We start from the raw sequence: 16,566 nt of genomic DNA on the forward strand, positions 1-16,566 counted from the left end.
CCCATCAACCAAGCGCACGCACATTTTAGAAATAAGGTGCCAGGCAACGAGATTGGGGTTAAATATTTACCTTTGAAGAAAATCATTCGTGCTAATAAAGGGTCTCCCACGACTCCTTTTGAACTCTGATTTTGGTTCATAATAGCCAAAAAGCTCTAATCCTGCTTGGCCAAAATCCCAGCTTGTGTTTTCCAAGAATCTTGAGGACAAGGGCTATATCTGGAGAGAACTCTTCAAACGTTAGGCTTTAATTTGTGTAACATTTGCGATAATAAGGTTTATCAAGCATTCAAAAATAGCCATTGCATTTGCTTCATTCTCGAATGACTATTGCGTTCACGGAACAAATCAGGCTTGGTCTCACAAACATTATTTTGCGAATGCCTAAAATTTGATTGAACTCACAAAGAAATCCCGCTGGTTTGGCTCGTCAAAATCAAAGCTTGAATGGAAAGAAAATTGGCCAACGCAAAAATACGCCTCATCTGATTCCTACCAATCTTCCCATGAGGTTCATTACGTATTATTGGAAGCGCTCTTTAGATGTAAATGATTGCCTGTTGATCTCATCAAAAGCCGAGGAAAACCGTTCACATGTGTTCTATTTTTGCCTTTACAGTACTAGCACGCTACTCGAAACAGATAATCCTTGAAGAACTGATCCCTTTCCTGTCGCCATTGTGCGTGATATTGGGATCATTTAGTAACTGGGGTTTCGACATCGATACTGTGCTTTGTTTTGCCTCCCGAGATTAACGGTGAGGAAAGTTCGAACTCGAATCATCATTATGGTAATCCAATACAATATGCACTTAAGAGCCCTCAGAACCTTCCGCAGCACCCAATCTTTCGACGCAAGCTCTCTCGTCACGAGTCGCAAAGTACAGCTTTCTGTATGGACTCGGAACTGATCTTCTCTTCTCCGGAGGTTCGTTTTGTTCCAAATCTCTCGACCTTGCTCGATCCAGGTTCTCTTGGGACTGATAACAATAACCCAACGGAACACACTCTTGGCACCACTACAGTCACTCACTTACTCACTCACTCAGTTGCCAGAGGTTCTTAACAAGATTTCGTCAGAGCCGTTCCACGAATCGTTGATTCTTTGAGCTCTTTAGTTATTTTGGCACTTGGCGAGTGGAGTGCTAATATGCCCCTTTGTAGACTCTTTGGACCATTGGAGGCTTGCTTTCAAACTAAGGTCTAAATGACAATAATCAAATTGACGGCAATCTTTTGGGGCTTGCGCCGCTCATGGCTTGGGACAAACGATGCTCTCTGTGATTAAGCGAGACGCCGATGTTTCACAAACATCACCTTTTCTCCTTCTAAAATGACATCGAAGGGTTTTATTTACAACCCAACTATGTAAAGAGTCCTGCTAATGAAAATACAGCGGTAATTGTCAACACCTCGGGTAAACACCGGGCTTTATTTCGGACTGTTCTGGGTTGGAACACGCTGGTTGTTACGCATCGGAGATCGTTGATATTGGGAGCTCGTGGTTGAGGTCTGTACTTGTACATGTGGGTGGAGATTTCTTCTTGAAATTCGGAACAAATCCATCCTCTTGGTCCAGGTCGAATAACCACCTGCAATCAGTTGTAAAGTTCGATTTGTAATTCGATTCCAGAGAGCTATTTTGGTTTCCAGACCAGGCTCTGCTTTCATGCAGCTTTCTGGCGCCCTCAAAGCAGAAGTTACTGCATGCATGAATACACCAAGGAAGGCTAAAGACCGCTGCATAAAGACTCTCTTTTGGTATTCCTTTGGCCAACGACTAGCAATAAAACACTATCGGTTTCTCGTTTCTCCAATCTCACCTCTCTTTCTCGATATCAGCCCAGACTTGCTGACTTCTGGCCACGAACTCTGTATTCATGGCATCCACATTCAATGGGGTATCGTAAGCTGAAAAAAAACCGTGAGAGGTGAGTGAAGGCTTCCTGGAAGCTCCATTTTGCCATGTACAGTATCTATATATTTGCCGCGGTAAAGTGTGTTTAAGAGCTGCGTTGATCGCAAATTCATGAGTCATGGCTCTTAAGTCGCATTTGGCGATGGCAATGTAGCAACGTAGACATAACTAGGGATGTAAAGAGCCCTTGTGATGGCTCGTAAGACTCGGGTCATTTCGAGATCTTTCCAAGATTCTGAAATGTATCATGAATGGAGTCATTTCAAACAACTGGAGCTTTATGCATATAACACATAATTCCTGAAGAATCATGTGCCTTGTGAAGGCCTTTAACGGGAAAGTATTTAATTTTGTGTTTTTTGTACCGCTTTTTGGCTTTTTTACTGAATCCTTGATATGTCGACGCTCAAAAAGCACATATTTTTCACCAAAGTAAACAACTTCGTCATTTATAATAAATGGGGATGATACAATGCAAAACTCTTTTTTTCATTTAAAGTTAAAGATAGGCAGGCCTCCGGTTCGTGTCAACCTTCATAAAGACAAATGGAGAATTGTGGCTACCATTTTGAGGTAAAGACTCGCGAGTTATGTCCTTCCATTTTTAAGAGTCTTAGGCGATGATTCTAAGCCTTTGTTTGAGGGCCGGAAACATCTGGGGGACCTATATTTCATTTTGAGCGCTTGTTGATAGCCTTTTATGTGTATGAATATATTTATAGCCCCTTGTTGGGTCACAAAACAAACAAGTGGGACTTTTTAGGCCAATTCTCTTTACCAATTCCACAGATCCTGAGAGGGCCATATCATTAATATAAGCATTCATTTTCCCCAATAATATTACTCCAGATTCCTTAAAAAGAGATAATTACCAAGCTTAGCTTTCCAAAGACGGGATTGATTTCTAAGATATTTTCTTTTATGTAACCGAATGAGCCTGTCTAATAAATAAAAGGTGCGGAACTCAATTGACTCATTTTCTATCCAATCACACCGGTTGACATCTTCTGCCAGATATTGGCTGTAGAGAAAATGATTTCCCTCATTGATTCAACATATGATGTAATAAGTTATCCTGCTGCAAAGCGTATTGAAACACTTAATTGCCTGCCATCACATGAATGTATGGCTACGGTCATAACACCATTCCGGCCTAAACTATTTCTGCTATTAAGCATCATACAATTCCTAACTACAATGTTGATTTAAACCATCACTAAATTGTTACGTTTCATTGAAAAAAGTTGTAAACTAAGGTCAAACATCAATTTATTTGTTTTAGACCTCTAGAGCAAATGCAATTCATTGAATAACTCGTTCAAGGTTCAAGTTGGTTTGTGCAATTGCTCAAGTGGACAACTATTTCATTCACTCGATCAGAAAAAAACATCACCTACAACCTTCGAAACAATTTCAAGGTTCTCACCGATTTCCAAGTGACGTAATTCTTGACGAAATCCAAGTTTCAAAAGGGCATGTGACCCAACAAAAGGAACAACTTATGTTGATGAAAATGCAACTTTTTGCCACGTGTTTCCAACCAGAGATGTCATTTCCAGTTATGGGCAGAATAGATAAAGAATTTCAATTTTTGGGTAACGCAGATAATCCTGTTCGGGGATTGGAATTGGTGTGCAAAATTCACTTCGAGCTGAAAACTTTTATGCCGTACAGATCAGTATGTAATAGAGTTTTGAAAATACACATATTTCTGCCAATGCAAAATGATTGGAAAACTTGCAAATGGAACTGTCCCAAAAGTTTCTTGGGGGGGGGGAGGGTTGGGGGGGGCTTTTAAACAGAGATAAGTCGGGGTCAAAATGATAATAATACGTTTCTTGGCAAACCTTTGAGACTATCCGAGCCTATGTTTGATTAGTCGATTGCTCGATTTGTGTTAACTGAATCAGTTCAAAGAAAGAAAATTCAGCCAAAATCAACAATCGTAAAATCCAATTCGTTTCAGCACAAAAATCGGACCTATTTTAATCCATTTTGACTTGACAGAATTACAGTAGCAGATATTTTTGAGGCTTATCCCTTTCACCGTTTAATCCCTTGATCCTTTCTTTGTACCAATCAAATTCTGCGTCGCCTGAAATCGCAAACTCAGATTGGTTGAAACATACGGCAAAGTGGTTAAACAATCAAACGGATAAGCCACGAAAATGTCCTCTAAATAGAGGCGTAAACTCACCAATAAGCTTTTCTTCGTCACCCTCTTGCTCCTCATCGTTGAAATGGAAATCTTGAGCAGCCGTCAAAGCTTGAGAACTTAGTAACACCGGTCGGGGTGCCGATATTTGGCCCTATGAAAGTGGGTTTGAAACGTTTTAAAAGAGAAGATCCAAAAGGCTTTAGAAAAAAAGAGAGAGAGCGAGACTTTGGGGGAAATAATTGAATGGCAAAAAGATTCCGGAGGCGTCAGTCAAGACCATTCACTGGTTTGTGGGGGGAAATGATTGGATAGAAATTTCACGCCCTAAGGACGCTGTGAATCACTTTCCATTCCAAGATGGAACGAAGGGGAAAAGTTAACCAATTACAAAAGTTCCTCTCTTCCTATGTACATACTTGGAAAGACCCGTAATTGCTCCAAGCTGCCTTATCCGACCAATACTGCTCATAGTACGGAGTGTACGACGGATTGGAATATGCGTCTGCCATTAACGAGGTGGCCTCAGACAATCCCGGCTTGGGAATGGCCACGCTCACCTGAAATAAGAAGGGCTCAATGACTGAATCAAGGCTGCCTCACACAAATAGTCTTTACAAACATTAAATTAGATCCGTTTTCAATATTGGCTTTCCAGCACGACGCGGGATCACTTAGAAGAATGAAGCTAATAATGCTTTGGCAAAAACAACGTGCAACCGTCTATAAAGTACAGCAGAGGTCGTCGGGTATTTTGAGCTTGATATGAAAATGTATCTTTCTGGTCTTGGCTCAAAAGCGCATGTTCAAATTTCTAGACCCAAATCTAGCTTCTTTAGACAATCATCAAAAACAATCTTGTAGTTTTAGATTCATGTTTATGGATCTGGTACAAAATGGGAGTTCGCATGATCGTATCGAGTGGAGAAAGACTGAAGACACATAGCTTGATCAAGAGTTAAGATGGAAGTGTATTTCTGGTTTCGCTTTGCTCTAAAGTAGACATTATGTGAAACTAGGTCACGAAAATTATGACATCATCACAGGGGTTAAACATTTAATTTAGTAAATAAAAAAAAACAAAGGTACTCTTTGGCTGGAAAAGTTTTTTTGAGTTTGTACTGTACAACACACTAGCGTGGTTTAACATGGTCCATCATTATCATCATCAAAAAAGCAGAGATGCTACTCTTCCATAACTCCAAAATTGACAAAAATATTAAAAAAGGTGATGTTTCTCTGGCCCTTCCCAATGGATCATTTAGATCCTTAATGCACACTCACAGATTGGAAACCAATTTGATATGGGCCTTGACAATGCCACCATAATTAGGGTTACTATTCGCGCCAGGGTTTGAACCCACAACACCTGGGGAGAAGATTCTTCCCTTGTTCCCACTGCCTCTTAGACTGCTCTAAAAAAGTGATTGCTCACAAGTACCCTCTCAAAAAGATGCTCTTTGATGTCAAACATATAAGGCAAACATTGCTTGCTTGCAAAAAAAATGCTACTTAAAAAACGAGATATATCACTCAAAACTCATGCCCTGATGGGTGAAAATTCAATCCTGATCATTTGAAATGTTTCAGTTCAAATTTCATGTGTAACACACCAATTGTGACCAAAAATTTCAGTCAGTATACTGTAACTTCTTTAATATCAACCGTCTAAAACTCAAATATATTAAAACTTCGCATCTTCGCTTCTCTTGGGTTTAGACATAGACCACTGGAATCATGATTCCAGTGGTCTATGGTTTAGATTACCACCAAAAACGAGTTTCACAAAGAATTTGACTTTTTGCTCTGGACGTAAATCAAAGACAGGTGCAGTTTTGCTCAAACTAAGTCAAAGTTCAAAGACATCTGGCCTTTCTCCTCACCAAACCTCAAGACCTTGGATCCTGCAATTTATGGTGTGGTGCAGGGGAAGGTCAACAACTTCCCTTAAAGGTCTACCTCAAGGAGCAAAGATAACCCCATGATGGCCATTATCAAGAAAATGGGCCTGTCTGAAGAAGTTCCGGCAAGCCAACTGTTTTGAATGAATCACAGCTTGTGCAAAAACCCTTATTAAGCGGCTCCTAAACTATTACAAGTCAAACAAGTCAGCGTTTGCCATAACTGGCTACCAAAGCCTCTGAAGGTACTCCACTTTCAATTGATTTACAAATAAAATAGCCTCTTGACCTCCTGAATTTAGGCAAATTAAATTTGTTGAGCCGCGCCAAGCTCGTTTACAGGTATGCTGGTGCTGACTGACAATATTCGACACTTAGTTCCTAAATTCTAATTTTTTTGTCTTGTATCAAAAGAAGTACCAAAACCGGTGAAGCATCCGGTGTTTTTTTGTTAGTTTCGCACGGTGAAAGCTTGGTAGCCAAGTGACTCCATCCACACAACTCTATAGAGATGGTGCTTAAAATGTGTTCCTTCAAGAGTATACGTATGTATGTCGGAAAACTTTTCGGAGTTCCTCCTGGAAAGTAAAGTTTCCTGAGTAAAAAAATACTACACTTTAAGATCATGGCATTGGCAGCCAATTCTTGTAGACTTTGTGTACGATAGATCGATCATGATTGGATGGCGCTCATCAATCAGTGAACGTCGATCATGTGGATTGAAATGACGGAATGACCCATTCCGGGGATGAGTTTTAGAGCCGTAGGTTGGTCAATGGTAATGGTGAATTGTACTCTAAAAATTTCACTAATAGATGCCGCCCTAAAAAGGGCAAACAATGGCAAAAAATATAATAATAAACATAAATACATAATTTTGATTTGTCGCCACCTTGATACTGCAGTAATTGAACCCTGGTGATCACTTTGTTTCGAGTTGACTGCAGCCTGACCATGATCTAATGGAGTTTAAAAGTCTCATCATTATCCTGCCTGGGTAGTCTCAAAATAAAATGGAAAAATGGGCCAAACCAAAAATATTCTTTTTAGCCGCTTGTTAGCTTAACTATGCAAAAATGACATGGATAAACATAACAGGGCTACTGGCAATCGACTCTGAAATTACAAATTGCAGGTTCATTGCAAGATTGTGATTGATTCTTCTGCAAGTGCTAGTAGCACCATCTAATTTATTAAGGGTTTGGTGTTACATAGCGACCAATATACACCGCAGATGTCCAAATCCCATCGTGGGTTCAGAGCGAATGAAAGATCGTACCCAAGAAAGCGGAGGTCACGTCATTCAAGATCGTCTGACCTTGAGTGGTTTTAGTGTCTCAGTGTTCTAATCTCTACAGCGCTGTTCTTGATAAAGATATGCCAGTACATTACTTCTCCGCTCTTTGGCAATCTAGGGACATGGTTGTAAGTATGAAAAATGGACACCAGTTGGCGGTAAATTGGAGCTAGATTCTTGGGTACGGACCTCTCTTCTCGTCTCATCTCATCTCGTGTTTGTCATCACGGTGGTCGAAACGCATAAACAAAGTTTCGAGAGAAATACTTAAAGCCATCTTGGTAGTTTTCTACCTCACAAAAACATACGGAGAACTTTTGATGTTATTGCTTTGTTAAGTGAGTTAAGTTTACTCAGGTGCAACCCTTGCATGCCTAAAACCTACCAAGGTCTGCCTGAATATTTCCGACAACACTCAACGAGGCGTTTCAACCACCTTGTCGGTCATCTTACTTATTGGTGAAAGGAGAAGGCTTTAAGCTGATCATTAAAGAATCCAACTTGGGTCTCGACTACATCACTTAAATTAGGATCCCACAGTAGCTATAAATTCCGATCATTTTCTAGTTTGAATGCCGAGACTTTTAGTTTTCCTTTGTCATAAAGACAAAAGGAACAAATTTTGAATAAAAACATATGCTGCAAAGTATCTCCAATTAGTACACTAGATTATTTAAAGTACACTAAACACTAGCACTTTCCAAAACAATGAGTCAATACTGTTCAGGGTCCGAACACTTTGGGGAATGAAGCACCTCTTCAGATTCTTGCTTGAACCAGGGAGAACGAGGTCTAATTTGCCTGCAGAACGGGTTTCCCACGGGTGCTGCACAAAGCAAAGGCGGTCAGAAATTCCAGGATTATCATCACCCAAAATTGCGTTTCGAGTCTTCGCGAGGGTACATTGAGCGGCCAATCGATTGACTGAGTGGATCCCTGTTGTCTTGATCAGGTATTGTCACTGGTGGGTTTTCAGGGGCTCATATATTATTACGAGTTCATAAAGCAGCCTAGCTTGGCCAATTGTCAGGTCCAATCCTCCTCTTAAAGTTATTTATGGTCTGGTACAGCAAAGAGATTTGTCTTGTGTCCCTGATTTCTAACAGTGGCCCAATATCTAATTGTAACTATGTTTAGTTTAACTTTCGTTTTTACCTCGAATTATCAGTTATGAATTGAATTTTGTTGTAGCAGCCTATCAATTAGCTCGAATTGAATTTTAATGTTCCCAATACTATTATCTTCAACCCGATTACTTGAAACAACCGCTAACATTCTTGTCCAAAAATAATCATCAAAAAAAAATATTCGAAGTATGGTTTCCTTAACTCGAGTGTATTGAGCCCAAAATATACATACGTACATATTAGAGTTGTCCATCGCATCGAATTGATTTTTTGGATTCGATTTAGATTACGAAAATTCAGTTCGGACTGAATTGGGAGACCCTATCGGGTCCTATGCATAGCTATAATACCTATTAGCCTCTTATCTTGAACGCCCAGAAATCAAAAGAATGGTAAGGAAGGGAAGACCAAATCGACGGAACACCGGAATTGGGATCAGTCTGAGGTTGTGCCCTGATTCATTCCTTTTTTGATTGAGTCAGATATTACGCATGCCTTCTTTTCTTCCCAAATCTAAGTACAAATCGTTAAGCAATGAGTGGGACTAAATCTCTCTAAGAGGGCGGTTTGTTAGAACCTACTTACACAATCTTTTTCCCATCGGATATAGGTTCTAGCTTCCAATGCATTTGATTGATAAGTATCCCACAGAATACATCGTAATTTTGATTACATACTGAAGTAAGTTTCAATCTCTGTGGGTGAATGGTCAACCTGAATGAGGAAACAGGTTTTCACCCTCACATTACATCAACAAGAAGTGGATGCGCAAGAAAACTAAAACATGGTCATTTTGCCTTAAACTAAGAACAATGTGATTTTGGTTAAGTAATTAGCTTAACAACGAATCAACGAACATTTTTAGGCAGACTAAACAGGGATCAAACAGGGTGACAGAAGTAGATTCTCATTCAATTGTTTTCATCAACTTCCACTGAGAGTAGTTTCATAAAAAAAAAAAAAAAAAAAAAAAAAAAAAAAAAATAAAAAAAAAAATAAGTTCGTTAACAACTTACAAAATGGTTAGCGTCGTTGATAGTCTACGATCAACGTTTTTATGATTGGTGTTTTTCGAACTAGAAAGTCAGCTTGCAAATTCACAGAGCCCCATTTCAGGTTTTCATCACAAGCAAAAAAGGCACAGAATTAATGCGAAAAAAAGCGCGTTTCCAGGACTCGAAACCAGGGATGCATTACGTTGCACTTTTGATTTTTGGCCATCTGCTTTCACATTCAATTTGGGACTTCCTAGCTGCGGGCGTCCTTCAAGCTAAACAGCCATTATTTCGGTTGGAAACAGATCACTAGTTAACAAGTGCGCAGTTTTGACAAACCTCCATGAATTCAATCTCTGGGAAAGAAAAATAAGCTCTAAAATATCTAAACCCATTGTTCAAGAATGCGAAGATTTCCCGTGTTCTTTAAAGAAACTATCAAAGTTGAATAAAACATTGATGATCGCGGGCCGCCACTTTTACCTGAAATTTTCTATGATGGATGCTAATTGGATTCCTGAAATTTGACTAAAATAACCTCTCGTGTCTCTCACCTTGATTGGTTTGCTACCCAAGCCTTGAAAGCCATTCATGTGAATGAGTGCTTCTCTTTGGTCGTTGTGATCCCCAAACCGGACAAAGCCAAACTTCCGGGAACTCCCATCTTCATCTATCACTGAAAATACAAGCCAGTCCATTTTGATTTTGGTGGGACATGTACACAAATATTCAACCATCGATCTGCTTATTTATGTATTGAAGGCTTGCCACTATTTCGTACCTTTGACGGCCTTAACGGATTCGTAGCGTGTTCCAAAGGTCTTTTGAAGATCTCGCTCGTTCACATCCTTACTAAGGTTTGAGATCCAAATGGAATACTCTCGTTCTGCGTAACGATATCCGCTCTGTTTGGCACTGGCGTGATTTAATTGGAAGCAAATGGGCTGTCAACGAGAATGGGAGAATATCAATAGAAAAGGCATGCAATATCCTGATCATCAATTATTAATCTCTTCAGAGCATGCTAGACCGAAAACCAGATTTCCCAACAGCGAGGACATAAAAGAAGCCACACATGCTTATTTAGTGCGATCCGACTCAATTTTATTTCAAGAGAGAGAGTGTCCAAAATGAAGCTGGCCCAATATTGAGCCCATGAGTCCATAAAAAGGTGTTTTGAGGGAGAGGAATTGTGTTTGCTTGAGGCCTTATCACAAAGAAAACGCTATTTTCTCACGGGAAAGAAAGATCGAGACCAAGACCATGAGGGGAGGAGTAGCAGTGGGAGCGAGGAGCGAGGAGGGTTGGTTGGGTTGGTTGTTGATTGTGACAAATTAACATTTTGATGAAATCTACGGCGTATGTTCATCGGTGACTCGATCGAAAAATAATCAAGTCCTTTTGGCAGATGCTTGTTCTTGGCTCTCTTCGGATTGCTCCTTGGTGGAGGTCGAGATTTGATCACACTCCTCGTTCTCATCGTCACAATGGACCCATCGTGAATTCTCCGCCGAACTCCACAGCTCTTCAGACCGAGACAAAAAGTCGGAATTAATCAGTTCCGTGTCAAAAACCTCACTGTGCTCTGAAAGTAGAGGTTCGGAAGAAGCTCAGTGTCAAGTGAGAGACAGATTTAGAAAACACATAGTACGTGAACATACAAAGAACATCCTCAGCTAGAGAATTTGATTGATCAATGCATTAATTATGAGACGACACGTTCTACCAGAATCTTACGCAGTCTTCAATGAAGAGAAAAATTGAGGCTTGCGTCCCTTTGGACATTGGACAACTAATTTAGACACGACATTGGATAGTACCTCATAAGATTTAGACTTGTAGAATGATAGAAAATGACATCACTCAACTCTCACGGCTCAATTTGATTCGGTTTACGTTTGTATTGAATATTGTATTGTACTATTGAGTATTCAATAGTAATGGAATAGTTATTTCAAAATAAAATAACCGATGGAATACACGGGCCATAATTGAGAGGCAAAAACTTCTTTTAGTTCTAAACAATGTTGGAACATTAGGACCTTTGATAAGTGGTGTTTTGTTCTTAGTGAAACATTACCTACTTTCACAATGTGTCTTCCCTAAACTCTTCGCTTTTTGACGAGGGCATATAGAAGGACACCTTCTTGGAATCATTTTTCCACATTATGGACATTAATTGTTAATTTCTCTTGATAATGGTCTAAAATTAAGAAAATATTTTGTCTCTTTGTGAAGACAGAGACAAATATGGAAAGCAACCAACGTTATTTCTATCATGCCGCACAATATTTGGTCTTTCATTTAATTTGGAGAGCGCATCTAGTCCAATCATAGCAAGAGGGCTCTTCTCATTTTGTATTACAACGCTACAAATATATGCCTACTATACATACTTTCCATAACTTCAAAGTTGATTATTTCAACGTCGTCCAGAGGGGATAAATCCTGTCTAGTTCAGACTTCATTGCGGTCGAAAGGATACATCAAAGTTGGGTTGGGTAAACCAGGCTTGACTTTTCACTCGGAAATTTGCTAGTACTTATAAAAAGTTGAGGTTCAATGTTTCAATGTTGCTAGCCATTGGGTTTCCTTCATGTAATCTTAAACTCGGGTAATTAGTCATGAATGGCAGATCACTTACCCACGAGATCCTCATCGTCTCCTTCAAATATGGAGTAACTGCTTTGGAACGCCTGCATGGTTCCATGGTTCATGTTTCCTTCACCACTCTGTTCTTGACCATTAGCTGAGTAATCCCTAGAACAGAATTGGTTGAAAATATAATGTATAAAGTCGGAAAACAAGTGGATGTTTTTGTTTATCATACATATGTTTAAATCGTTTTGCTAAAGTATAAAGAATACGAAGGAAAATTCGTACAATCAGCGATTACCAATAGCTACGTCTTTAATACTAATCCGAGATTGTTCCCCGAATTGCCAAGAGTTATGATTAGAGACCCGAAAATAGGCTCTGTCTCTGTCTCTCTCTATTACATACCCATAATAACCGCTGGCCGCATACTGACTCGAATACTCGTTCCACGCCGCATACTGTTCCCATTGTTGTTTATAGTACTGCTGCCACATTTGGGCGTACTCTTTGCTTTGCGCTTCCGCCACCATGGCGGCTCCAGCATTTGGATTTCCAGAGGCATTGGACACCACCATGGCCAAAGCCGAGGCGGGTAAGTGATCCGTGATGGAGCCTCCGCTCGAAGGAGCATTTTGATGGTGATGTTGATTGTACTGTCCTCCGCCTCCACCAGAACGCCCCCCGTAACCTCCGCCCGGTGGACCGCCTTCTCCTCTCTCGGCGTTCTGTTGATCCATCTTCCATTTTGGCACGGCTAAACTGACCTGGATCGAGAAGACATTGATTGATTCAAGTTTGAGCACAATGAACTATGTTCCATATAGAAGGGCACAAAATGCAATGTGAGCCTAGATGCCCTGTTACGAGACTCATTAATTCAGGGCTACGCCTGCCATCGACGCAATTTAATTTGCATTTCCCCCTTGTGTTTGCGGTGGGCTTTTTCTTCTTCTTCTTCTCCTTCTTCTTCTTCTTCTGCTTCTGAACTTGCACTATGCATTCATTGATATTGACACATTAACATAGGTGTCCCTCAAATGCATGATCTTTCCATCATCACTTGAAGTGAGCCAATTTCCTCATCTCAAAAAGGATCAAAGAAAAACATTACCACTTTTTGCGTTTTACATTCTAACAAACGGAGAGTTAAGAGGATTTAAGAATAGTCTCAGGCATAGCTATTCTACGTCACGCACAGACCTCTTTTGACAGGAAGGTAAATTTGGCCGATTCGATGGGCAAATACCGTACACAATCCGCTCTCATATTTAATATCTCTCTTGAATTACGCAATCCTTCAAGACTAAAGGAAGACTTTGGGATGACAATAGTGCGTCGTTTCCTGGGCTGGGTTCGTTCATGAATCGATTTTTTTACATCTTACCTTGATTGGCTTCGCTCCAAGTCCGGACACTCCCATCATGGACATCAAAGCCGTGTTTTGCTCTTGCTCATTGCCGAATCGTATGAAACCATAGCCTTTACTGAAGCCAGATCCATCCAAGACCACTGAAAAAATCGATAGGTGTTACACAAGCTAAGATCGTGCGGAAAAGGAGAGTAATTGTCTTCAGATAATTACTTTCCCATCTTCAAAGTCAGCATGTTTCCTAAACTTGGGCAAATCGCCGCCCACAACCGAGGCTGGAATCGAACGGGGTATTAAGCTTGGTTGTAATATAGGAAGAGGGGGAGGAGGGCTCTTCTCCATCCGCCCACCCACCCACCCACTAAACTTTAACTCTGTGTTTCATGATTACTACCGTGGATGAAGGCCGCTTTCAAGGGTTATCCCTTCTTCGCCAGATCAAGGCCGCCAGGAGGACGTTCACATTGCCGAAGAACAAGTTTTAGCAGTAGTAGTAGTAGCAGAAGAAGAAGAAGTAGTAGTAGTAGTAGTAGTAGTAGTAGTAGTAGTAGTAGTAGTAGTAGCTCTAAATCTAGGTTTGTGATGAGAATAGGGTGGTTATTGATCTGATCAATGACGGACGCCCATCATAGTTCATAAGGGAAATCTAATGGAATCCAATACAAACCTTCCAGTTCGAGGGGGACATTGGTCGACAACAATCACCATGAGGCCCCCACGAATTCTCTCAAGTGTGTTTTTGAGTTTTGTCAAGAACTGCCTTATCATATTTTGAGCGACTGAGCGACAGAGCGACAGAGTTTGTATGGATGGAGTAGTAATGGAATACTAGTAGGTATATAATAAACGAACACAATGAGCGATCACGGGTGAACGCCATAAACTCACCTTTGGCAGATTTGACGGTTTGAAATCGGGCGGAGAAGAACTTGTAGAGTTGTAAATCGTCCACGTCCGGACTGAGATCGCCCACCCAAATCGAATGGTCCTTTTCTCCGGGCATCAAACGGGTGGAGTTGTGATTCAATTTGAATCGGATCGGCTACAAAGTGTGAGGATAGCATGGTTATAGCACTCATCTGCAAACCACCATCTCCGTACAAATGGACCTATCCATCATTACCTGGTCCACTTCAAGGGGTCAAGGCGAGTACGCACTCGTTCGTTTGCCTTTGTACTGTTCGCATATAAGGCGTTAATAAGCCACCTTACACACACTTTGTGCACTACTTATTTTGCTCTCTCTTTCTCTGAGCGAATGTGAGATCGAGAGAGTCAGACTGAGTGAGACTTGAGTGAAGTGAGTGCGAGAGAGTGAATCTGCCTCACTTGGGAAATCTGGTTTGTCTTTAAGCCCTACCCCAATAATATTGTGAGTTTAGTCGTAAGTTCAAATTTAAGAGAAACATAAGGTAAGGAAAGAATTAGGTTGGGGAGTGCTTACCGGTTGACTGTTGGGCATGATCTTTCCATTGAGCTTGTGCATGGCCATCAAGGCCGAGGGATCCGAATCAAAATTCACGAACCCATACGACGCGGGTTCTCCCGTGAACTTGTTCTTGATAATCTGAAAATACAACCGTTGTACAAGATTCTTGTTCCAAAAACATGAAAACATTCATATGTGGCCTATACATGTCTTTCTTGACGGACACCTAACAGAAGAGCAGATGTTCATTTCATGAAACGAATAACGAGCCCTTTGTATTCATACCTTGATAGTAAGAACGTTCGTCTCGCCCATGGCCGCAAAGGCTCCGCGAATGAAGTCTTCATCCATGTATGGTTCCAACTAGAAAAGAAGCAAGCAACCCATCAAGCAATGTGAGCATTGAAGTTAATTTTAGTTCTAGAAGAGTTTTTTGTGGATGATATTTTTTCATTGGGGTTAGTCCAACTTTGAGACTCAGATCGGAAGAGCGTGCTCTTCCGATCTATGTGAGCATTCAAGTTAATTTTAGTTCTAGAAGAGTTTTTTGTGGATGATATTTTTTCATTGGGGTTAGTCCAACTTTGAGACTCTCATTGCCATGGGAGGACCTAACAGTTTGAGAATGACTGAAAAAGGATAGTTGGAACTTCTTTTCAAAGATTCCATAAAAATCGGATATTGGTTGAGTGTGAGTACCGCCATGAACCGACAGACAAGGAACCTATGAAGTTATCAAAACACTTTTCAATGAACACTATGCACAAGCCAATTTCGCACTAATCCCCAAGAACACGCCCATTTGACCCCCTCCCCCATGTAAAATGAAAGCTTTAGTCTTGGGACTAAACGAAGCTGGATTTCGTTAGGGAGAATGTGGATGGCAGGGATTGCATTGCCTTGTCAGCTGACATCCGAGGCTTGAACTCAGTGCTGCCATTTTTACCACGAAACAACACTAGTCGAAGATACGGAATTGATGAGTCAAGCTTTTACACAGTTTTCAGTTACAAAGCGCTGATTTATGAGGTTTCGACATGTGACCTAAGCGTTGTCTATCAGTTCTGTCATCGTTAGGATAGAACCATATGGAAATGAAATGATCTGTGGAAGCCCTGTAAATAAATTGTCTCTCCGTGAAGAAATAGAATAAAAGTATTATAGTAATATTTTGGTATCTTATACCATCAATTGATAATTGGTAGTGATGGGATCACATTAACTATCAAAACTAAGGTTCTCAAAGAGTTGGGAAAGTAGGAAAGCTCCGGCCGACCCCAATGGAACGAAAAAAGCAAGGTTTTAACAAAGAAACTTAAAATGTGCATCAGTCCCTTATTGCTTATTTCTGATTTGATACACTCAGTACTATAGCCCTCTAATCAGCTCTATGCGGGATCGGCAGCTTCGAAAGTTTATCATTTTCCAAGGGTGAACAATTTTGCTTTTGGTCAATTCTTCAGCCCAATTATGTTAGGTGAAATCTTCATTATATTTAGTCGTAGTATCTCAGTTTCGCTTGATAAGTGATCTTTAAAATGAAGAAGGGATGATATCCTGTGAAATTTGTTCTTGTGGCAATTTGGAATTTTTAATGATTTGGCAGTCATTAAGCTTGTAGTACATAAGACGTCTGAGGTCATTGCTTTGAAATTTACCTGCTGGCCTGGACAACTTTTCCCTCTTGCCCAGAATATGATGCAAATAGGATTCCAATTGTGATTGAATCTGAATCTGCTATCACAATGCATAAAAAATACTTTTAGTCAAAAAATGT

At 40.4% G+C, this 16,566-nt stretch overlaps 1 protein-coding gene across 2 annotated transcripts; it reads right to left on the reverse strand.

Annotated features, from left to right (window-relative positions):
* Positions 1-1,393: 1,393 nt before the first annotated feature.
* On the reverse strand, positions 1,394-15,210 carry LOC131884637 (tRNA selenocysteine 1-associated protein 1-like). 2 transcript variants are annotated; one of them, XM_059232475.1, is made up of 8 exons: positions 15,075-15,210; positions 14,805-14,927; positions 10,175-10,337; positions 9,948-10,069; positions 4,493-4,633; positions 4,116-4,227; positions 1,824-1,911; positions 1,394-1,592 (listed from the first exon to the last, which is right to left on the reverse strand). In XM_059232475.1, exons 1-8 carry the CDS (start codon positions 15,138-15,140, stop codon positions 1,469-1,471), a joined length of 939 nt encoding a protein of 312 aa, XP_059088458.1. In that variant the 5' UTR covers positions 15,141-15,210; the 3' UTR covers positions 1,394-1,468. The 2 variants fall into 2 exon arrangements, with proteins under 2 accessions (XP_059088458.1, XP_059088457.1); XM_059232474.1 differs by lacking the exons at positions 1,394-1,592; positions 1,824-1,911; positions 4,116-4,227; ... (1 more) ...; positions 9,948-10,069; positions 10,175-10,337 and adding exons at positions 10,473-10,978; positions 12,038-12,153; positions 12,397-12,755; positions 13,376-13,500; positions 14,249-14,402 and having other exon boundaries at positions 15,075-15,209.
* Positions 15,211-16,566: the final 1,356 nt, after the last annotated feature.

The sequence above is a fragment of the Tigriopus californicus genome, chromosome 8, assembly GCF_007210705.1.
Source record: "Tigriopus californicus strain San Diego chromosome 8, Tcal_SD_v2.1, whole genome shotgun sequence".
In the NCBI taxonomy this organism is placed as follows: domain Eukaryota; kingdom Metazoa; phylum Arthropoda; class Copepoda; order Harpacticoida; family Harpacticidae; genus Tigriopus; species Tigriopus californicus.